Here is a 24,984-nt window from a genome sequence, read left to right as displayed (position 1 = left end):
TTTAAGTGGCATTTCATTATGCGCATCTGAATCCATACATGAATTTTATTGGGTACATTTACGTACCTATTTACGTATTCATTTACGTACATGAAATCCTGTATAATCAACCATGATAAATTTGCTTCAACTCAAAGTGAATATGTACAAAATGCAATAACAAAGCTTTTACAACCACCGAGACTATCCAGTCCTCCCCAAAAAGTTACATTCTACAGTTTCTGACAATAAGCTGTAGTCAACATTTTTAAATAAATGTACTGTTACATTTTTCAATTATAATAAAAAATTTTCTTTTTCAGGTACGGGTACATTTGGACGCGTTGTACTCTCCAGACGGAAGAAAGGTGGTAAATACTATGCTATGAAGATTCTGGAAATTGCTGATGTTATTCGTTTGAAACAAGTGGATCATGTCAAAAACGAAAAAGCCCTTCTAGTCCAAGTTCAACATCCATTCATCATTGAACTGTAAGTAACATCTTTTTCACAACAAAATTTTAAGACCAAGCTTTCAACACTTTTATTGAAAGTTGAAATTTCAACGATTTTACTTCAACAATAATCCACTAATAATCCACTAATCAAGTTCGGCAGATTATCCGACCTAAGTAAAATTGCGCGGTTTTCAGTAACCCTGATACTGGGAACTAATCAAGTTAAATATAACTGATTTTTTAACTGTTATACTTTCGTAGTCAATAGTGATTGCAAAACCGGTATACCGAATACCGATATTCGGAGCAATTTCGTAATACCGGTATTTGATGGGGTAGAATACCTGTATTTTCGGTATTAGCAAAAAGTAATAAATAGTTTTTAATTAAGGAGTTTTTAATGTCTATAATTAGATATATGCGTTCATTTTAAATAAAAATTTATTTTTCGATAAGAAAAAAGGGTAGATCAATAGGTAGATTTTCCAAAATCTACCTATTGAAGTAAAAATTTGGCTTCAAAAGCATGAATTTATAGAATATCAATGCAGAAAAGTAGCGGAAAGAATAACATAATGATATTTTCATCAGCAGATGGTGTGATGAATCGCACTTTCGTGAGTTTATGTGAACTACGTTTTTATTATCTTCATTTTCTTGACTTGCCCTCTAGGGAAAACTAATTTTAAGTGTAATTACGGATGTGTTTGTGCTAGGGACAATTTATTCCAACTATCAAATGCAGCAAATCTTTATGATATTATTTTTACTTTCTTTTACAAAAAAGGAAGTATTGTGTTCGCGAAAAAATTTTCACTCAAAAATCGACCTTTATTTTCATTTTACTCACCCCCGAATGAATATAGTTTTTTTTTCGACTCGACCACACGTGGATAAGTGCCTAAGAACGTATAGACACGCGAAATATCCATAATAACGATTTCCGAGTTAATTACAACGCATTTTCTCGTGACGTCTGTATGTGCGTATGTGCGTCGCATAACTCAAGAACGGTAAGTCCTAGAAAGTTGAAATTTTGTACGTGGACTCCTAGTGGGGTCTAGTTGTGCACCTCCTCTTTTGGTTGCATTCGAGTGTTTCTAAAGGGGTCTTTTGCCCCTTTTGGGGGGTAATCATTGTTAATTTCGATGTAAACTCAAGTGGTGTTATTATTTGGCGAGCACTTAGCGATATATCGCCAGTCTTTTGGTTGCCAAGTTTCGTCGCCAACTTGTCGACAAATTTAGCGTTTTTTTTTTTAAATCTGTTTCAGTTTGGCCACTTTTGGTGATATTTGGAGAGTAAACTATTGAATCACATTAAAATTGCCAGTAATGGGGGAAACGACATTAAATTGGAGTAAAAGGAAGTCATGTGATGCACACATCAGTTAGTTTAAATACTTGTCTCAACTATACTGAATTTAGAGAAAACGTTTTTCGTGTTAGTATAACAAGCGGTAATTTGTTGTCACCTGTATTAGCGTGCTGTTCTGTCTCACTATTCAGCTTTATACCAATCGAGATAATATTTATAATACCTTGAACCTTTGCAAAGAGGTAAGGCATAATCAGTTGGAGCATATTTTTAAAAATTTACATAATTGTAAGGAATTTTGAAAACGAAAAAAAAAGAACCTAACAAGATCAAATTCATTGTAAATTTCAAACCAAAGGGTTAATAAATAGCAAACACAAACCTGTTCTGACTAAAAGAAAATCGTTGAAGATGATGCTTAACACTGAAAAGGAATTGTCGCTCGAAGAACAGCTACTATATGTATAATAGTAGCTGCTCAGCTATAAATAATAACAATAAAAAAAAAACCTCACACTCACAGAAATAATTTTATCAAAACCAACAAGTTAAACACCGAATAATTTGAAGATGAAGGACTTCCAAGCAACTACAGGAGGGAGGTGCATCGCACATTATTAACAGTACCATCAACCTGTGTGAATTCAGAAAGAACATTTTCAACTGCAGGAAATTTTTTCACTAAAATGATTTCCAGGCTTAGTGACAATTAAATAGATGCATTATGTTTCTTGCTATAATTGATTTTTTATTATTATATTTTTTCTTTCATTTTACATTCGTTCACAATGAGTAAATAATGCTCTTTTTGCGCAAAATAATAAAATATGGCAACAAAACGTTGTTTTTGAATATTTTTCGGGAAATTTCTAATACCGGTATTAGTTACGGTATTCCAATATCACGTTTAAAAAATACCGAATACCGGTATTGCATTTTTGATCCGGTATTGCCCTAGTAGTCAAGAATACATGGCAGTACATAAAAAGACAATTCCGTGGAATATCATGAAACCTCCGAAAGGTATCGACGAACCAAAATGATTGAGGTATCATTATCTTTGATCCAATTTTGAGAAATAACACGCATGAAGATAACGTTTATTACTCCAACAAACACATAAAACATTGTTTTGAAAAGTATTTGAATATGATATTTGATATTAAACGATGGATACTTAATATACGTAATTAGATCAATCCAACACAGTACCATCATACTGAAACAAACACAGATTCTGCGCATGCCATGCATACAACTTGAAAACGAAGCGATTAAACTAAAACACGAGCAATGTAAAAATACTTTCATTTAATGTTCTTCAATAAAAATAAAAACAACTTTCACAAACGTATACAAATTTAATATTTTGACAGCATGATTTTTTTTTTTTTCGGGACAGAAGCAATAACATTTCCTGCAGTATATTGGACGAAAAAGTATAAATGCTTTAGCAAATCACGGCTTATAAAATCAGATATTAAAGAAATGCTCCAGCTTATGGATAAATAATTGCATCTTTTAATTTGATTATCCAAAAATTGAACAAAAGTTTAGAAAAAATGACTATGTAAACTCGAATTTCAGAAAAAAAAACATGACAATTTCGTAATCTGGGCAAGCCTCTAAAATCTGATAAACCAATTCTGATAAAAACAGAAAATGTGTTACCAGTGCTGAAACTAGGAGGGGGAGCAAGCCTTTGTCTCGGTTGCCACCTTCTGGGCCGCAGCAAATTCACCCTATTTCTGTGGGGGGGGGGGGGGGGTTCATTGAAACTCCATATAAAACTTGAAGGTAGGTGGATACAAGCGAAAATTTCAGGATTTTGGCCCGGCTCGAAAGAATCGAAAATCCGGCACAGTATGGCACCCGTAGCTTAACTATGGGGTCTAGTGCCCCAGGCGAACTAAATAAATTGCGCTCACCCCCAGGGTCGCCCACATGGGAAGTCACTGAAGGTCATTGTGACCTCCTTTTTTTTTTTTTTTTTTCAACATTTTAAGTGATTTCACAAATAGGTGCAGCATTGCATTTTTTTTAAATTTTCTTTTTTAGAATTGTTTTCAATGATGCCCAATGTTCCTCATCGACAGATGTTATGTATGTATATATATATATATATATATATATATATATATATATATATATATATATATATATATATATATATATATATATACCCCATCTAGCTCCTTTTCTTGCGAGTTTTTTTTTTTAATTAAGCATTCTTCAAATTCTGTGATCCAAAAAAAAAAAATCCTTAAAAATGTTTTTTTAATCAGTCGAAATGCCGCCCCCTGCCTGCTGCCCCCCTGGCGAGAGCTACTCCTGCCAACCACTAGTTACGCTACTGTATGGCACACTACTCATAACTAAAATTATGATGCCGCTGTGCACATTAGTTGAGCTGATTTTCCAAAGAATTTTGGGTAATAATTTCAATCACTGTTAATTATACGATAAATACCGGTTATTGAATAGGGAGAGATGTATTGCTCAAATAAAGAAAAAAATCCGTTTGAAATTATCACTGAAAAGAGAGACAGATGTTTATTTGATGTCGAAAAAATAGTTGCTAATGAGATACTTACAGAAAAAAGCATTGTAAAATAAAAAACGTCTTTGCAAGTGCAGAGAAAATGGCTAAAATTAAACCAGATAACAAAGAACAGAGAGATTCATTACTTTTTGAAATAACTGTGTGTATTACGGAGCACTCTATTTTTAAAACATGCAATTATTTATGTGTCGACACAGAAAAAGCTAAAAGAATTTTTAAATGCAATCGCTTACAAAAGTTTGTTTTTGTTTCTCATGCTGAGTGACTAATGTCAACTTAATGATAAAATACTTCTGTCTTCTGAAGTTTCCAGTAATGCCTTCTCCGACATTTATAGGTGTCAAAAGAGGGCAAAAGCCTCCTCTGGCGCGGAGAAATTACTGTACTAATATGTACGTGAACATGTTTTTTGTTTCGTTACAATGTATATTATATGCTTTTCTTTACCTTACTCTTCTTACTCTCCACCCCTTCAAAAATTTGAAATGTTGGGCCTGAATTCTCAGCGATCCACCACAGTAATTACTTTTTCAAAGATGCCCCCCCCCCCCCAAGAACAAGAGCGCACCCTCCCTAAATATCACGATGACCCCCTCCCCAAAAGCAAAAGCCCCCAACCTAAAAAATGAGAAAAACACCCCTCAAAACAACCCCCTAAAATTTTCAATGGCACAGTCTGCGCCATAACCCCCTTTAGGTGGGCATCCCCGACGCGACTTTAGAAACACGACCGCATACGCAGGTCGCACAGGTGGCGCTACGACCGCAATTCATTTGGCGCGATTCGACTCCTCGCGTAAATGCGCCAAGGAAGCAATATCGCTTTTGAGGTACTTGCGCGTGCGCAATGATGTGATGTCTGTTTATTTACCTTTGTTGCTGGTATTTCGTTGATTATGTGATATGAATGGGTGTGTGGTCAAAATCGGTTGTTTTGCTACAAACTTTGATGTTTTTTAACCTACGAATAAAACTTTATTGACATTGTATTTCCGAAATATTCTTTTGTGAGTTTATTCTTTGCATCTGAAAGTTCTGTGTTGGACTGTCGTTGAGATGAAAATTAAGAATGTTTCAATTTGTTCAACTAAAAATTACAAAACATTAGGAATTAATACTTTCAAACCACGTTTGAATGGATGTGGTGTCAAAATAAGTTATTTTGCAACAAACATTTGCTTTTTTTTTAAACCTGCGGACATATCTTTATTGACATTGTAATATTCTTTTGAGAATTTCTTCTTTTCATCTGAAAGTTCTGGGTTGGATTGCCGTTGCGATGAAAATCAAGAATGTTTCAGTTTTTAAGATGGAAATTGCTTAACATTAGAAATTAATTCTTCAAAACCACCTTTTAAACTGCATGTATGCAATAAATAATTACTTGCAGATATTTCATTAATTTAATTACTGATTCTTGCTTGGTTTATCAAAAGTTTTGATTTTACTCGTTTAAAGTGTCAAAGTGTCAACTGAAAGTAGAATTTTCAGCAATTAAAGTACAATTGAGGTGTCAAAAAAAAAAATCTTAATCAAGTTTGTAGACATATTTCATTAGTATTTAAAGGTATTCAACTGGTTATGTATATCGTATACATTTCAGCAACAGCCTCAAATGATTTGAATTAAAACCCTTAGTTGTATTTTTAACTGCTTTCTTTTTTTACTGTTTTTTTGTGTGCGTATTTTTTAAGTAAAGTCATATCTCGATAACTCGAAGTCTCAAAAGACCGGTAGAAAGTTTCGAGTTATTGGTAGCTCAAGTTATAAGAGGTTCCTACAGTATTCTCAAGAGTTTGGGGCCCAGTGAAAAGTTTGAGGTGAAGGTAGATTCAGGGGTGCCCATCCCCTAAGAGCAAGGACGCACTCCCCCTAAATATCGGAAAGACCCCCTCCCCAAAAAAAGTGAAAACTACCCCTCAAAACAGCCCTCACCCCCTAAAAATTTTAATGTCGCACTCTGTGCCATGATCACCCCCCCCCCCCTGCCCTAGGTAGGCACCCCTGGTATATTCGAGTTATAACTCTGCAAGTTATAGAGACTCGACTGTGAGTAACTTCGATCGGACAATGACCAAACATAGTGACAGTAAATAAATGAAAATCCTCACCAAGGTTAGAAATGGGCTGTAAGAATATCTTATACAGTCTCGATAACTCGAAACTTATTACTAGAATATTCTTTTATCTCGAAGTTTTGAATGAAGCGTGAAATGAAAAATGGGGGCGCTTGAAACGAGCACACGCCACAATAAGAAGCATGTTGCAAGGACAAATGCTTCAAGGGAGGGGTGATTGATTTCATTGCGTATCCTTTATTATACATCTTGGTAATCTCCCTTCTGTTAGCATCAAAGATAGCCTAAAAGGACCTTTTTTGAACTTCAATATTAAAAATTTACCAGTGGGGATGTACCCCCCGCCCCCTTGTATTTATCTGTGGTGTGCTGTGACAGGCTCAAAGTTGTAGAGGTTGCTTTGCTGGGTAGTCGAAGAAATATACCGAAGAAATGGGAAGGGATTCATCGCTAGCCTTCGAGTCACAAGCGCAAGTCGCGATTTCGGCTCAAATTCCCCGCTAAAAAATATCTGCAGAAAATCTTTTTAAAAAATCTGCAGAAAATTTAAGCATATTTGGAACATGCTTTCTAAAGAAAATCTGCAGATTTTATCTGTAGATTTTTTGCAGAAAGCGTGAATTAAAAATAGTAGATAACAATTAATAACAAATGAAATTAATGCAATAAAAATCCGAAAACATTTTTAATTTTAAGTTTCGACATTTCTTTAATAAAAATGAGTAAATTCACTACAGAGCGGTGTTTCATATTTGTTTAATAAACATATAATTAAAACTTGAATTACTCCTCCAAAATGAAAATTTAAATTTTTTTAAATTGGAGCTTACGCAAATTGAAATAATTAAACCAAATTTGTCACAAAAATACATCGCTATGATTGTAAAATAAGTATTAAGTTTCAAGACGAAATAATAAATAGAACTATTTGTAAAAATTAAAAAATTCGAAAAATTCCTCCAAATCGACCACGTGGTGGAAAGTAATTAAGTTAATTAGGCTGGTTATTACTGAGAAATCGTAACACAATTTTTTTTATTAATAGATATTGACAACGTAAATGTTCGTTCAAAATTTTAAGTCAATCGGTGAAAAAATAAAAATTTCAAAAATTAAAGACCTCCGATTAGGCATAACGTTTCAAACTAACCCTAATATACTAATACACTTATTAAATAAAAGTTAATTTAATCAAATAATAATTGTTGAATTTTAAAGTGTCTTACCTTTTTGTGAACCGAGGCATGAATCCAAGATTTTTTTATGGGTTTCCAAAGATGAAACTTGAAATTTCCCTAATTATTTGTTTCCGTGACGGAGCAAAAAAACAATACGAGTCACCTGGTCGAGGGGTCATCTACTCTCGTAGCCTTGTGGCACCCGAATATTGCGGGACGCACGGAGGCCTCCGTGGACGGTAAGAGGCTTGGCGATCGGTGAGTCATATTTGTTCTTATTTATTTTCAATTTCCTGATTTTTCTCCAAGTGAGACAAATTTGACTCTGTTCTAATCCGTATCCTTCTTGAAATTGAAATTTTTGAAAGCCTTTTCAAATCACGTAATAACTTGCGTTATTCAATATCGTTTTGTTTTCAAAAAAAAAAAAAATAATAATAATAAATAAATAAATAAATGATGCATTGTAATTTCACTTTTATTTGATTTGAATCATGCACTTATATTAAAATTGATTTTCATGTCATATTATTTGTATAATACAATAAACAGACATTTTTTATTTGGTAAATGTTTCAAACGTGTTAAAATGTTTTTAAATTTCAATTTAAGTTATCAAAATATAAATCAAAGTTCTTGGGGGAAAAGTTTAAGTTATTTATTACTGATTTTAATTAGAAAAACAAAGAAATGTGTTTAATTTTCTAAAAACTGAAAAAAATATAAAAAAAAATTAAAGTGTGAAAAACTTTTATGCTCTAATAAAACTTTGAAAAATAATTTAAATTGAAATACAGGTTTCTTTTTGATGACCATAAAATATCTACAAACGTGCGAACTATTTAGAGAAAACTGTAAGAGAATTTTTTGTATAGATTTTCTGTAGATCTAATTGAAGAAAATTTGCAGATTTTTTTTACCTTCAAAAAATCTGCAGAATATTAAGAGAAAACTAAAAAGAAAACTTTTTTGTGCGGATTTTCTGCAGATTATTTTGAAGAAAAAATGCAGATTTTGCTTGTCTTCTAAAAATCTGCAGAAATCTTGAAAAATACTTCAAAAAAAATTTATTTCTGCAGATTTTCTGAAGATTATTTTTAGCTGGGTTTCTAACTTTTTTACTAATTATTTCTATTTTACTGGTGACTTCATTTACGAATGTTTGCTCTAGGATAAAAATGGACTTATATTGCCTTATAGTACCAAACTTAATTATATAGATAGGCATGAATTAGTTAAAATTGCTTTAGGTCCCAACTGTCCAGCCCCTAATTTTTTTCTTGGCTTAACTGAAACATCATCTCTGAGATGGAACTTGAAAATGTCATATTAGACAATGAAGTCAATGAAATCAGTGACTCTTGACCATCAAGAAATCAAAAACGAAATACAGGCTCCCGCTACTAGTTCTCAAATTATTAATGCCTCAGCTGAAGATAAGCAATTATTTGTAGACGAATTAAAAAGACTAATGTCATATGACAATATTGACAAAACAAAATTAACAAAGTTGACTATTTAAAAAATATCAAAACGGGCACATAATTGAAACAAAAATTAAATTTAATAAGTAAAATTTTTCCATCCAGACGGAAAGCTAGAAAAATAAAACTTCAACCGACATCTATTTCAAGAAGAAGTGGAATGCCCAAAGGGTCAAACAGAATCCCCGCAGGAAGACCCTTTAAGTGCAAAGCACAATATAAAGCGAAAAGAAATCGTAATCTAACTCAAAAAAAATGAATTTTAATAGAGCTAATGCAAAAAGCCATAGCATTTTGTATAATTATTATTGTTTTTAAATAAAGTAATTTTGCAAAACACTAGCTTGTGCACCGAAAAGAACATTTTTCAAACATTTTTTCCCTTTTAGAACTACAGATCATAATAAAAACAAAAATACACATGTGTTATGACTTAAAACGTAAACAAATATATTAGATACAAAAGGTAAGCAAGGTAAGAACTTTTCAAAATATATTTAACATTTACTAAAAGTACCTTTTAATAATCATGCAAAATATATGCAGCATTTAAATCTTTTATGTGCAATTATTACACGGATTGCAATAAAAATTCAATGCAATTATAAAATTAGCATATAAATTAAACAACACATTTCTCCCTCTAATTAAATAATCCCTTCATTTTTAATATATTCTAAGACAGTTATTTTCCTTCCTCTCTTAGAACCCTTTCGTATGAGATAAAAGGAATATTGTTTTAAGTGTAAATTCTACTTGCAGTAGGTTTCTAATTGATATCTATTATTTGAGAGTAGAGAAGTTAAAAAAAGAACTCTTTCATCTCAGATGCACAGAAGGAAAGAATGGGATCCTGATATCATAGGATGAAAGAAACAACTTGCTAATTTTGTTCAAGGTCAACTGCTAATGATATTTGTGTGTGTGTACACCTTCAACTATGATTTCCAAAGACAATGAACACAAAATTAATTTGGTGACCTGTTCTGCTTATGCTAAAATAATAAAATGTTTTGACATTTATGTATTGATGCAACCAAATCAAATTTAGGGTTATGGTACCAGTACCTCTGAGCCAGACTAGCGTTAGTCCATTTTCGTTACTTTTCAAGAGAGAGCGAAAACGTTTGTGTGAGGCATAAGGATGGGACTTGCGCTCTTTTAACGCAGCTAAATATTTGTGAAGGAATATCTGTCATAGAATAAGGATCTCATATGTTGACACGGAATGATAATTCTTTGTTCAATGCAGCAATAAAGTGAAGATTGCAAATTTTTGGACTCATGTTAGTCTGGCTCTGAGGTGTAAAGTTACGATACAAGACATACGACATACAAGGTGATCAAAGAATATGGAAAGGCTTTGAAAAGGGTCAGAAGGGCATATATAACAGCATCACAGTACAGATATGCCATATGAAAGAGGTAGCGGGCGACATTGTGTAGGACAGTTAAAACACGAAGAATTTTTGTTGCTGTGGATTCATAGAGCATGCTGTACTATAGTATAAACATCTCATTACTATTCAATAGAGTGCAATCTGCATCAGCATAACCAACATGTTCTGCATTTCTTTAGCAGTATTAAATCACTAGGTGCTTTGCAAAATCTCGATGCAGACAGCTTCTCGGTATATTTCTTCGACTACCCAGCAAAGCAACCTCTACAACTGTGAGCCTGTCACAGCACACCACAGATAAATACAAGGGGGCGGGGGGTACATTCCCACTGGTAAATTTTTAATATTGAAGTTCAAAAAAGGTCCTTTTAGGCTATCTTTGATGCTAACAGAAGGGAGATTACCAAGATGTATAATAAAGGATACGCAATGAAATCAATCACCCTTCCCTTGAAACATTCGTCCTTGCAACATGCTTTTTATTGTGCAGTGTGCTCGTTTCAAGCGCCCTCTTTTTTCATTTCACGCTTCATTCAAAACTTCGAGATAAAAGAATATTCTAGTAATAAGTTTCGAGTTATCGAAACTGTATAAGATATTCTTACAGCCCATTTCTAACCTTGGTGAGGATTTTCATTTATTTACTGTCACTATGTTTGGTCATTGTCCGATCGAAGTTACTCACAGTCGAGTCTCTATAACTTGCAGAGTTATAACTCGAATATACCAGGGGTGCCTACCTAGGGCAGGGGGGGGGGGGTGATCATGGCACAGAGTGCGACATTAAAATTTTTAGGGGGTGAGGGCTGTTTTGAGGGGTAGTTTTCACTTTTTTTGGGGAGGGGGGTCTTTCCGATATTTAGGGGGAGTGCGTCCTTGCTCTTAGGGGATGGGCACCCCTGAATCTACCTTCACCTCGAACTTTTCACTGGGCCCCAAACTCTTGAGAATACTGTAGGAACCTCTTATAACTTGAGCTACCAATAACTCGAAACTTTCTACCGGTCTTTTGAGACTTCGAGTTATCGAGATATGACTACTTAAAAAACACGCACACAAAAAAACAGTAAAAAAAAGAAAGCAGTTAAAAATACAACTAAGGGTTTTAATTCAATCATTTGAGGCTGTTGCTGAAATGTATACGATATACATAACCAGTTGAATACCTTTAAATACTAATGAAATATGTCTACAAACTTGATTAAGATTTTTTTTTTTTTTTTTTTGACACCTCAATTGTACTTTAATTGCTGAAAATTCTACTTTCAGTTGACTCTTTGACACTTTAAACGAATAAAATCAAAACTTTTGATAAACCAAGCAAGAATCAGTAATTAAATTAATGAAATATCTGCAAGTAATTATTTATTGCATACATGCAGTTTAAAACGTGGTTTTGAAGAATTAATTTCTAATGTTAAGCAATTTCCATTTTAAAAACTGAAACATTCTTGATTTTCATCGCAACGGCAATCCAACACAGAACTTTCAGATGCAAAGAAGAAATTCTCAAAAGAATATAACAATGTCAATAAAGATATGTCCGCAGGTTTAAAAAAAAAAGCAAATGTTTGTTGCAAAATAACTCATTTTGACACCACATCCATTCAAACGTGGTTTGAAAGTATTAATTCCTAATGTTTTGTAATTTTTAGTTGAACAAATTAAAACATTCTTAACTTTCATCTCAACGACAGTCCAACACAGAACTTTCAGATGCAAAGAATAAACTCACAAAAGAATATTTCGGAAATACAATGTCAATAAAGTTTTATTCGTAGGTTAAAAAACATCAAAGTTTGTAGCAAAACAACCGATTTTGACCACACACCCATTCATATCACATAATCAACGAAATACCAGCAACAAAGGTAAATAAACAGACCTCACATCATTGCGCACGCGCAAGTACCTCAAAAGCGATATTGCTTCCTTGGCGCATTTACGCGAGGAGTCGAATCGCGCCAAATGAATTGCGATCGTAGCGCCAAATGTGCGACCTGCGTATGCGGTCGTGTTTCTAAATTCGCATCCCTGACTTTCTCATAGCTAAGTTATACAGGTTTTGAGATTTTGATATATTTTACAATGGTATCTGAAAGTCTGTGTCTCTTTATCTCTGTGTCTGGATGTCTGTTACGTGTATAGCTCCTAGACCATTTGGCGGATTTTCATGAAATTTGGCACAAAATTAGTTCGTAGCCTAGGGTTGAGCACCTCAAAGCGGTTTGTCGAAAATTTGATTTTGTTCTTTTCTATTTTAATTTTAATAACATTTTACCGAGCAAATTATCATAACATGGACGAGTAAAATACCAAATTATCATAACGTGGAACCGTAACATGGGCGAGCACATTAACATAGCAAACTGGCGAGAAATTCATCATCCATTATTTGTAAATATACAGGCGAACCAAATGACCATTTAATTTTTTCTTCTACGGGCAAAGCCGTGCGGGTACCGCTAGTAAATTATTATTTTGAATCAACGATGAACATTCTCCGGAACGAGGCAAAAAAGTTAGGAGCCATTTTTTGTGTTTCAAATCTTTGACATGTATCCTAATTTCTACATGACATAACGTTTCATTTTTTTTTATTCCATTATAAATTTCGCAGTAATTTTGTAGAACTTATAAGTCAGGCCTTAAGCGGTGAGGTAGGTCTGTCTTACACCCCAGGAAAATTGGACTTTTTTGTTTAAACGTTTTGAAATGGTTATGGTCTAAGATACGGCTCAGTTTGACTTACCCTCATCGACTTTCCGAAATAAAGTTATATAAAAATGTAAATGAAAATATTACTAACTCGATGTTATACGGTTGTCTAAGCAAAAGGGGGTCAATCATAGAATTGTCGCGATTCGAAGTTTCAATAATTGAGAAATTTTTAACTTGAGTTCTGCAGATTGACTTGACCGAATTCAGAAGATTTTCTGCAGGTATCATCAAGTTAAAGAAGAAAGTTAAGCAGATCTGCAAAATTTCTTCAGTTTTTTTAAATTAGAAGTAGATCTAAATTACCCACAAATACACATTTTAGGCTTAAAACTTGGCATTTTCGTAAGAAAATGATTATGTCATGCCTTTAAAAAAAAATTTCAAAAATTTTAGAAATTTAGCAGATTTCTGCAAAATTATAATCGCAATGTCGGCTCAGTATTTGTAGAGCCCTGCTTTAAAATCATATTAATTTTTCTTTAGAATACATTGTATCTACAGTTCTGGCGATATATAAATACATTCCAAGTAAATTCTATTCATCGTAATACACGCTTGTCATTCATTATAACCACCCTTGGTAATAATTTTAAATTATTCAAATTTCAACGGCGCTGAATCAAGATTATTGTTAAGGTAAGGCTAATTAAAATAAGGTGCAGAAACTAAGATTTTCCATTAAACTGAATAGCTTCAACTTATCATGAATATAGCATTTCATCAGTTCCTAGAATATGTGATGAGCTATTATTACTTAAATCAACAGGGGGGGGCACCTAGGGGGGTCATGGAGCAGATGGAGCAGACTGCGCCATTGAAATTTTTAGGCGGGTTTGAGGGGTATTTTTCTCATTTGGGAGGGGTTACTATCTTTGTGGGGAGTTCACCCTTGCTCTTAGAGAGAATGGGCACCCCTGAAAATCTGTGTGATACAAACCCAGAGCTTGTGGTTCATTCATTGTGATTTTGATTCACTCTGAAATTTTTATTATATTGGGCCATGGCCTCACTTAATTATTAATATCAGCACCATCTAGTAAGGCCATGATTGGGCATAATTGGTCAGTAATTTTTGGTTTTTTAGTTATCTCGCTTAAAACATCACAAATATTGAGAAGTTTTAAATTTTCAAATTTAATTTTTAAAGCCGTGTACATCTTGGGCTTAAAATAAAATATAGCGCAAAACTTTCGTAAAAGGAATTCAAATTTTAATCTGTGTTTAACAAAAAACAATGAGGACATATTATAAAAGAGGAAAAAGTACAGTATATCGTCTCAACGGAGGAAAAATAAATCTTTATAATAAAGTCAATTAAATTTTTAAAAGTTACGTCTAAACAAAATACTGTTCTTTAGTTATACCCCCCGAAGAGGGGATGGGGGGAGGGGTCGTAGTCATCGAATGTTATTTATGTACGAAAGTGTTTCATTTCAAAATGAGCGTTTTGTTTATTTTCTGAAAACGACCAACTTTGTGTTGAATTTTAAAAATCTGAAGTAGGAGGGTAAAATATGTTGTTGCAAAACTCTTTTGGAATACTTTACCTGTCCATTAGTTGTAACTGCGTAAATTTTTCCCAAAAAAAACACCCATTAAAGTCATGTGACTCTTCAGAGTTGCCTGTCTGATTATTTATGTTTTTAAAGAAGTCGTTGTCGGAGGCTTAGAAGTTTTAGGAGTCCGAGTCTATCATTTTCCCTCCAACTTCGCAGCCGTGTTGATGCGCGTTATTCTATTACTAGAAAATCGTTCGTCAAGGTATGACGGGTGAAAATTGCTTCTACAATTTAAACGAAGCCATTGCCTGTTTGGTGACATTTTGATCGTTGAAATTGTAACCTTAACTCTATTGGATTAACCCTAGACTCCAGTAGGTAGCGATCGTTGTTGACCGTTTTTTCGTTTCTTCATTCCCTTGAAATGACACAGTCTTACCAGTAAAACAGTTAAATTACCGGATCGAGTTCAGCATTGTCACAATAAAGCTTTTCCCTGCATATTAAACATTACTAAAACATATTATCAAACTATCATGCCGTGGCGCAAGTTTCATTGTTGAAGCACGTTGGTTACTCGATCATCTGCTATTATTTATACGAGGATGCGGATGTATCTGCGAAGTACTGCATGTAGTTTCTCCAGATCTCTGAAGCTAAATCTGCGTATTATTTATTCCTTTATTCTTTAAACACTGAGTAATGCTATTTTTTTAAATATGTACATTTATTTTTGAGCAATCAAGGTCGTTTATAGGCGTCACATTGCCCAAGGTCAGTTGTTCAGTGATAAGTGATAGCAAGCCACATTATTCTCCCCCCCCCCCCCGTTACGACATGGCCAATGAATTCATTCTCTTCGGGGGCGGATACAGAAATAGTTTTTGGACTGGGTACCAAAAGGTAAAGATGCCCCCCCCCCCCCTACCCCAAAAAATTTTACGAGAAAAATTGTTGTCACCTTTAAAATGTTGTTAAAGAGCCTTTAAAGCTAATTAATCTAAAATAATCAATTAACCAACGTTTTGAAGCACAAAAATTGTTAATTACTGCAGACACGTGTTTCGGTGTTACAAGGAATACCTTTTTCAATGCAAAGAAGTGTGAGCTTCTGGATGAAAAGTTTTTTGTGAAAGCTTTGTGTTTTTCGTGAATTGCTTTTCTCGGATGACTTTTCATCCAGAAGCTCACACTTCTTTGCATTGAAAAAGGTGTTCCTTGTAACACCGAAACAAGTGTCTGCAGTAATTTACAATTTTTGTGCTTCAAAACGTTTATTAATTGATTATTTTAATTTTCAGCACAAAGGTATTTTTTTGTTATCTAATTAATCTGCTTCAAAGTGCTGAAATATTGCCTACTAATTTACTTCGAATGTGGTGGTTAAATATCTTTTTTAATATTTGAAGCCATTTAACTCCTAAACCTTATGTAATTTTACCAAAACGATACAATAATGCTCGGAATAAATGAGAATTGTCATAATGATTAAATCAAAAGATTATTTGCACGGAATAATCCCTTTTATCAAAGAAGAATTAATTAGTACAGTGCAATTAGACATAAGCCTCAATATTCAAAGTAAAGGTTTCCCGCCAACTCCAAATTGTTGTATACTGTCTACATATTGTTTGGTATAAAGTTACACCATTTTCAGCGTCGGGTTTGGGGGGGGGGGAGAGAAGTTGGTAAATTAGTAGTTGTTTTTATCAGTTTTTCGGAAATATTTTGAAAACTATGGCATTTGGAGCAAAAAATGCGATATACAAAATAATCTACATCAAATTACGAACAAAATGGTCCTAAGCATTATTTTGTTAAGTGAACGGTTCCAGAGTTACGGCGGGTGTAAAAGTAGAAAATTTTCGCATTTTAAAGATATTTTGCAAAAATTAAATTTAAACTACTACGTAATCAGAAATAACTAAACAATTTTATTAAAAAGTAATATTGTACAGTCGTATTGTAGTCTAAAAGAAGCTAAGAGGAACCACATGGGGTTATAGTCATGGGATTATAGATCCCACTAGGCTAGATCTACTCTCGTGGAGTTTCCTAAAGTTGTTACCATATAATATGAAAAGTAAAAGTTGTAAATAAAACGTGAAAGTAAGAATTTCTACCTCTTTCACGTGAACTAATCAGGGTTGCCAGGGGTTGAAAGGTGCCTAAACATGAGTAATTTACCCTCATCGAGTTTCCGAAAATCGTTACCATAAATGAAGGGCAAAATATGGAAAATAAAGCGCTGAACTACGGTTGCCTACCTTTTTTGTCTCCCTAATCAAAGTTGTCAGGGGATAAAAGATTTTCAATGAGGAAGATAATTTACCGCTCATCGAGTTTCCGGAAATTGTTGTCATAAATGAAGAGAAAAAGCTGTAAATAAGACGCTAAAGTAAGGTTGTCTACCTTTGCCGGTCCCTAAGCAGGATTGGCAGAGATTAAAAGTGCCCGAAAATGAGTAATTTACCCTCATCTAGTTTCCAAAAATTGTTGTCATAAATGAAGAGTAAAAGCTGTAAAGAAAACAGAAAAGTAAGGTTGCGTGTGAACGAATCAGGGTTGCCAGAGGCTAAAATTTGCCCCAAAATAGGTAATTTTTCGTTCATCGAATTTCCACATAAGTTATATATAAAAAAAACTGTTCGTAAAAATATTACAAAACCGATGGTATAGGGCTGCCTAATCAAAAGTGCTCCAATCATGGGGTTACCGCTATCCGAAGTTTCAATATTGAAACTTCGACTCAATCAAATAAATTGACTCAACCGATGTAACTGTCAACCAAAGTGAATTTCTATCTAACGCTAAGAACAAAGTGGGCCTTATTTCTCTCTTTACAATGCACTTGCAAAGAGGTGGTTGCACAGTTCATCAAGCACCAGTGACGCTGACTTATTAATAGTTTTAACAGCTATTGGTAAAGCTAAGAATGGAGTTGAAGTTTGTGTGATTGGTGATGAAATGAACTTACTAGTTAACTGTTCACACACCATCAGAAAACAAATTGAAAATGGCGGTGCCAAAGAAATGCAATCAGCAGGAAAGGGTGCACACTATTTTGGACATTCAGTGAGGCATTGGAGGTATGAAAGGTGTACTCTTAGCAATATACGCCTTCACAGGATGTGACACTGTATCATCTGTCTACAAAAAAAAAGGGGGAAAACTTCACCGTAAGCCAACAACGCTCTTCGCACGAAGCTTCTAGTCTTTAACGATCCCAAAGCTGGTCCCTGTGCAGTGGCTGACGGATTGAGAAGAGATAAAATGGAGGCAGTGAAGACTTTCATTCAAGAAACCAAGACCCCAAATCACGTGATAGATTTTAAAGCAAAGCATTGGAAGAAATCAAATCCCTTTCATTGTTCAAGTTGGCTGCACTACCCACCCACTTCAACAGCTTCCAAGCAGCATTCATATAGAACCTACTACCAGGTCCAACAGTGGCTTAATGAGAAAAAGAATCCGCTCCAGAGGAGGTGGAAAAAGATTGGTCAACACCTGAGACCAAATATAACAATGCGTTCTGCAACTCTCCGTTTCCATGGACACTTTCGACCCGGAAAAAACCTGCTTTTCACCGCATTCCGGTTATTTGCGGGGTTTATGTGGAATCTTTCTACTCCTGCTAGCTTCTGGAGTGAAAGCGGTGTTTATACCCAGAATGCATTACGCGAAACAAGTTCGTCTACTAGCCCGCTAAGGTGCTGGGTAAAAACCGCTTTCTCTGGTATAATGGGAGAACCTCTTTACATGGAAACGGAGAATTTTTCAATCGGTTTTTTTGCGGAGCCAGAGTGGGGATTTACCGGGTCGAAAAGTGTGTTGTGAACGCAACTTCTGGTACAAAGGGAAACCTCTTTTTACTTGGAAACGGGGAATTTTTCATTCACTTTTTTGCCGATCCAGCAGAGCAGGGATTTACAGGGTCGAAAAGTGTGTTGTGAAAGCGACTATAATAGTGTGCATTTGCAAAGACAAATGCGTCCGTAACTGCGAGTGCAGAAATAGTGGTCTAAACTGCTCAAGCATGTGCAGTAATTGCTCAGGTCTAGGATGTATTAACAGGGACACTAATATCATAGACGAAGATCTAGAAGAGGACGTGCTCTGTTTGAAAAGGACTGGATACTGGTGAATACCTTTCATCAGAATGTCGCATTTAACGTTCTACATTTTTATTAAATATTAGTACTCAACTCAGTTTACGAACTTCAAAAAGTTTGATAAAATATGGTTGCAATATACAGGCAAATATGCCTATTTTCTACAGAAAAAAACTTCAAAAGCTGCACTTATAAAAATGTTATCTTTAAAAATGATATAATTTTAAATCATAATTGTTATATTTTAAAATCATCTATGTTGGAAATATATTCATTCTTGTTGCGGCATTGTCTAGAGGAAGTTCGGGTTTCTCCGTGCCGCAGATTTCCACACTCATGAAAGCCTCTTAAAAGTAGAGCAATTTGAGTAGTGGTCAGGTTGTCATTCCTCCAAGCGCTTATCACAAACATACCACCGGACCCTAAGCTCGTAATTTACTTTTACAAAACAGAATTCATACAAAAAATTAGCTTCCTTAGTGATAATGAATATTTTTTCCGAAAAATCTTTAAAAATTACGAAAATTTTCTATTTTTACACCCTTTGTAACTCTGGAACCGTTCACTTAACAAAATAATGCTTAGGACCATTTTGTTCGTAATTTAGTGTAGATTATCTTGTGTATTGCACTTTTCGGGCTAAATACTTTTCGTTTTCTAAATATTTCTAAAAACAGATAAAACTACTAATTTACCGATTCCCCCCCCCCCCTTCTCCCAAAACCCGACGCTGAAAACAGTGCAACTTTTTATCAAACAATATGTGAACTGTATTGAACAATTTGGAGTTGGAGGGAAACTTTTTTTTGGATGTTGAGATTAGGAATTTTTCTGGTTTATTTGCACCGTACTAAATGAAGAAATTGTGATATCACGTACCCGTGAATTCGAAACTCGTGTGAGTTTTATGTATTCTTTTACACTGACCGTCGAGTGTAATATTACTCCCATAGCGAACCAAAGTTATTTTGTTCAATAATGCTTCATGCGTGTGTGTTTAAATAAATCCTAGTTTAAAAAGTTTTACGCATGTTATAAAGAAATAAATAAGAAAAAAAAGTTAATCATATATTAAATTTTTTTATCCCTTTGGGAGGGGCACGGGCCCCCTGGGCCCTTAATAAGATCGCTTCTGATTCTCTTGGATTATATATTATCATTTTCTTTTCTACGTGGATAAATAGTTTCTTTTTATTGGCTCTTTTTTACGTTGAATTTATTTATTTGTTTAGTTATTGTTGCAGGCAATAAATCTCGTCATATTGATTATGTCTTTGTTTTTATTTTATTTACTTATCTATTTATTTTATTTTATTTTTTGGCCTTTAATTATTTTCTTTTTAGGATTGTATATTTGTACGTTAGTATTTAATTATTTAACTTTAAATGCTTAAATATGGTAATAATGAGTGGTTTTTCTTTAAATCACATTTATTTTTTCTTTTGACAATTTCAGATTGAATGTTTTTCGTACGCTATTATTTAACATTATTATTATTATTACTTTTATTTTAGACTTTGGACGCACCATGACGACCGATGCCTGTACATGCTGTTCGAATACGCTTGTGGCGGGGAACTGTTCACTTACCTCCGCACGGCGGGCAGGTTCACCAGCACCACTGCCATAATGTACGCTGCGGAGATCGTCCTGGCCTTGGATTACCTTCACAAACTGTGCATTGTGTACCGGGATCTGAAGCCCGAGAACTTACTGCTGGACAGAGACGGGCACCTCAAGCTTACGGACTTCGGATTTGCGAAAAAGCTTCACGATAAGTGAGCGCTAGTGATGCATATTCTTAAGGAGTTTCGGCTACACCAAGGGTTTGGATTGAAGCAGGGACACAGATACAGTTTGACCACCAATTGTGTGGGATTGGCAAACCTCCAGTTGAGACAAGTCTCTGAATGAGAGGGAAAAATAAAAATTTGATGCGCGTGTTCCGCTCATTTGAATGCGACTCTACTTAATTTAGAGGCTAACATGCTTTTGCAAAAGCTTGCATCCCTGAAAACTAATAGATGCGTCCATTTCCGGCTGTAAACCGGATGTTTGCCTTTCCATCTAATCGGTGGCCAGCTATACGTTCTTAACTTTTTCAATCCGAGATTGCGCAGCTTTCCCTGGATACGCGCCCCATTAGTTGACAACCACAGCACTAACACATTGCTCCGTGTAGTTCCACACCTTTTAACATTCAAACAGAGGACAAAATATGGCCCGAAATCAATTATTCCGTAAAGAAGTGTGAATAAAAATTAGATTTAATTTTTGAATACTTTTTCGTTTTTTAGCTTCATCAACTTTCATCTTAACTTGTAATAATTAAAAAAAAAAAAAAAAATTATGTACTTTACTATTAAAGTACAAATCAAGTCAAAAACTCGTTGAATGATAGATTCACGGGACACATTAATTAACATCAAGCAATATAAGGAAATAAAAAGTTTTAGTATTCTGAAAATATCAGTTATCAATAATGCTAACTATTTTCATACTAAGATAATGAAGAAGTTCTAGAGATTTGAAGAATTTCTCTTTGTGAATGAAATGCGCAGTTTTTTGTAGATCGTCTGCGCATCTGGAGCATTTTTTCTCAATAAACCTAAGACCAGTTCGAAGGATCTTTCCACTGTAATACATAGTTAACATTAAAAGAAACCTTTCTGATTCGTATTTTTATAGCCAAAACCTGAAACACTGCAAATGATTATGATGCTGTAATTAAACTTGACACTGCTAGCGAAATTTCTGGCGCTTTGAAACTTTAAAAACACTTAGCTGCGCAAAGGACAAAGGAATGCACTCAACAGTAATTCCATCAACTAAAGCAATCTTCTTTTACGGACCTGGGATTCATTGTCACCAGTTCTGCCTTCGGTTTAAGATGAAGGAGTCAACTTTCTTGATTGGAACCAAAGAAGCGATTTAATTTTAGTGCCAGTGGAAGCGTAATTTGAATAAATTGGCTACTTCTCTGCTGGTGCAAATTACTCATTTATGTACCTTAGCTATAGGAATCCCTTTTATATATGTGAGCAAAGATCGAAATTCTTATTCCCAAGCATGTGAGAGATATTTACGTAATTTCACCTTAAATTGATGACGTGATTTTTTTTGTAACGTGAGTAGTAAACAGAAGCTTGGGAACCTGGAGAAGAATATTCAAGGGGGCACAAAAAAGATTATATATAAAAAAAACTAATTAAAACTTCCAGACTCTTCTTTCAAATGCATGTTTAGAGATAATGTAAATATTCAACAAAAAATGCTCAGCAAAAAAAGTTAGAGAAATTTTAAAAACTAAGGACAAAGCGGGATAATTTTCATAAAATGTGGCCCCTACTATTTATTTTTAAATGAGGGTTTTGGCCTAACTTGGTTACAGTTATACTTTTATAGCATTTAATTAGTTCTATGGAGATTCAACAGCAATAATTATGATTCAACAACTAATTATTGAATGGCAATCAATCCAAATATAATGTATACAAACTTTTATATGCTTGGGTGGGGGGGGGGGGGAGAATAAGTTTTAATCTTAATTCTACTGGGTAGCTTTTGCAAATATTATTTGTCACATTAATGACTTATGTTTAATGTGTTAGTAGGATATAGAAAAAAATTCCGAAGTAAAAACGGGGGCCCCAAAAATAAGGCTGACTACCAAACGGCACGACCTTGAGGGTCACGGATTTGGACACAATTCTAGCTATAGGTCAGTTCCGACTAGATATGAGCTCAGGTATAGCGGTTTGACTGCATAGGCCCTAGTTCGACTGCAATAGGGGTCCTAAGTTGATAATTAGAACCCAGAAATGCAATGGAGTTACCTTTAATATTACCATTTTTATCGCGTTTTCTACTATTGTACTGCAGTATGAGCCGTTTGCATGCTTACCTTTGAATTAATTACGTTGAATTCTAATTTTTAATAAGCCGTTCTCCAATTCAAATTCGCTACTGTTTTTAATTTCAAGAACTTGAATGTCAAAATAGCATAACAACAGGACACTTTTGTTTTATATTGATCTTCTGCGAGTAAAAAGTATTTGTTGTTTGCTAATAAAAACATTTACTTTAACTGGATATCTATCGCCTGCTATGAAAGATATCCCACATTGAAAAGCAAAAAATGGGAGAAGAACAAAAGCTCTGATTTATTAGACATTTATTAGACGTGGCGCACAAAAGAACAAAAATACAAGATCGTTTCAACTATTTAAACAACTTACGTTCATTTCTATGGCCTAATTAGCGACTTTGGAACCTAGTTGCAGAGAAACTAGGGCCTATGCAGTCAAACCACTTTACCTGCTGTCATATGTAGTGGGAATGGACCTATAGCTAGAATTTTATCAAAATCCGTGACCCTCAAGGTCGTGCCGTTTGGTCGTGAGCTTAACTATAGAGGCTAATCGGGCGCTGTTGATGAATTGGAATGTATGTAATCACACTATTATGTTTCTTATGCACTCGAAACAATTTATTAACACTGGAAAGTTTTGAACAATTTTTGTATTATTTATTAATATACATACAACTGAAACAGTACCGTAAGTGATGTACATATACTTTCTTGGCAAGGTAAAGTACAGCAAATGAGGTTTTGAAATATTTGGAGAAACGCGTTTTAGATACCTTAGCAACAATAAAGAAATGATGGAATTAGACTTTTTTTGTCATTTTATTTTCAGCCTAGTTCAAATAAGCAAGCTTGTACAGTAAAGTTAAAGTCCAATAGATATCAAAAATGCCACAAAGTTAAAAATGAAATTTTTTTAATTACTACGCTTTTCCTTTCCATGGCAGTATAATGTCATGTTTACAATGCAAAACGCTTGAATGCAAAAGTTTAATTCTTCTGACGAGTAAAACACCACATCTATGAGATAGTGTAAAGATTTTTTTTTTTTTTGATTTTTTTTGCATAAAAGCATATTATGATTTTTTCTTCATTTATTTTTCATAATGTTATTTTTGAAAATCATAAAAACTTGTGTTTTGTGCTATTCAAGGACAAGAACGCATATGTATAACAAAAATAATAAAAATTAATATCCATAAAATGAAAAATCCAGCATAATGTACCTATTTTTTCATAATGACGTACTAAAGCCTCAGACCTTTGTAATATATTTTCCAAGTCATTTTCTCTTTAATAATAATCTACAGACCAGAAAGCGCATTTTAAATACTTTTATTATCAAAACCGAAATGAGTATCCAGATGTTTGTAAAACTATTCTCCACTAATAAAATATTTGTTTCAGTAACTTTGACGACAAACATAATGACAAAGGTAAAACCTACATTTTAGGGGGGGGAATGGGGTGGAGGAACAGAAACAAAATTGAATGAATTCTGTCTTTAAACTTTTTTTTTTTTGTACTATTAGTATCAATGTTCAAAGCACAAATTAGCAAAAAATAAGTAATAAAAAGAAAATGCAGATATTTGTTTTTAGGTTTCAAGGTACATTTCTTCCAATGCAGAAAGATGTAAGCTTCTGAATGTATGATTCTGAACCAACAAAAAAAAAAAGCGAAATAAAATAATAGGTAATTTAAGTAGTAGAAATAGACGAATTAACTAAACAACCAAGTCAAAGTGAAGCCTTGAACCGAAATTTCTTACGTAATTCCACGTCAGAAAAACATGTTAAGCAATAAATTTCTGGAAAAATCCTTTCGTCGGATGACTGCGTTGAAAAAAAAGAGGTTCCTTGAAGCCCCGAAACATGTACCGTTGCTTTTGTGGAATAACTATATATTCAGAAGCTCTTAAAACTTTCTGAATGTCTCCTCAGTAATGTGATTTGAATGTTTGTATTTCGTAATACATTAGAGCCCCTTGAACTCGGCATAGTGTCATAAAGTGATCGGTGCCCAACAAGTTTTTCACACGGAGTTTTTCGTCCTGCCTGCCGAGTTTTCTGGATTCAGCTGGGTTATCGAGTGCTGAGTTTTCAAGACTCTACTGTATTACTTTTAAACATTTTTTTTAGGTTGGCTTTAAAGTAAGATATTAGTTTAAGTTAGTTACACTAATATGTTGTCTTTAGTGAAATGTGTGCGAATATTATTTGACTGAAAGAGAACTAGTTACAAACTCTGAGATTGAAATGTGTTTTTGCTCACTGTTGCAAAAGAAGCTTCAACTAAAATATTTTTCCAAAAGTCTTTCTATTTC

General features: G+C 34.1%; 1 protein-coding gene across 1 annotated transcript in view; it reads left to right on the top strand.

The window, feature by feature from the left end:
• LOC129216986 (cAMP-dependent protein kinase catalytic subunit 3-like) overlaps nucleotides 1–24,984 on the top strand; it is a 115,669-nt gene that overhangs the window by 77,195 nt on the left and 13,490 nt on the right. The window contains exons 2-3 of the mRNA XM_054851210.1: nucleotides 303–471; nucleotides 20,305–20,568. Coding sequence (XP_054707185.1) covers nucleotides 303–471; nucleotides 20,305–20,568 — 433 coding nt within the window. The remainder of the gene's footprint in view (nucleotides 1–302; nucleotides 472–20,304; nucleotides 20,569–24,984) is intronic.

The sequence above is a fragment of the Uloborus diversus genome, chromosome 2 (assembly GCF_026930045.1).
Source record: "Uloborus diversus isolate 005 chromosome 2, Udiv.v.3.1, whole genome shotgun sequence".
Taxonomy (NCBI): Eukaryota; Metazoa; Arthropoda; class Arachnida; order Araneae; family Uloboridae; genus Uloborus; species Uloborus diversus.
The sequence above is the reverse complement of the archived record's forward strand: the minus strand, read 5'-3'. Positions and strand labels throughout refer to the sequence as shown.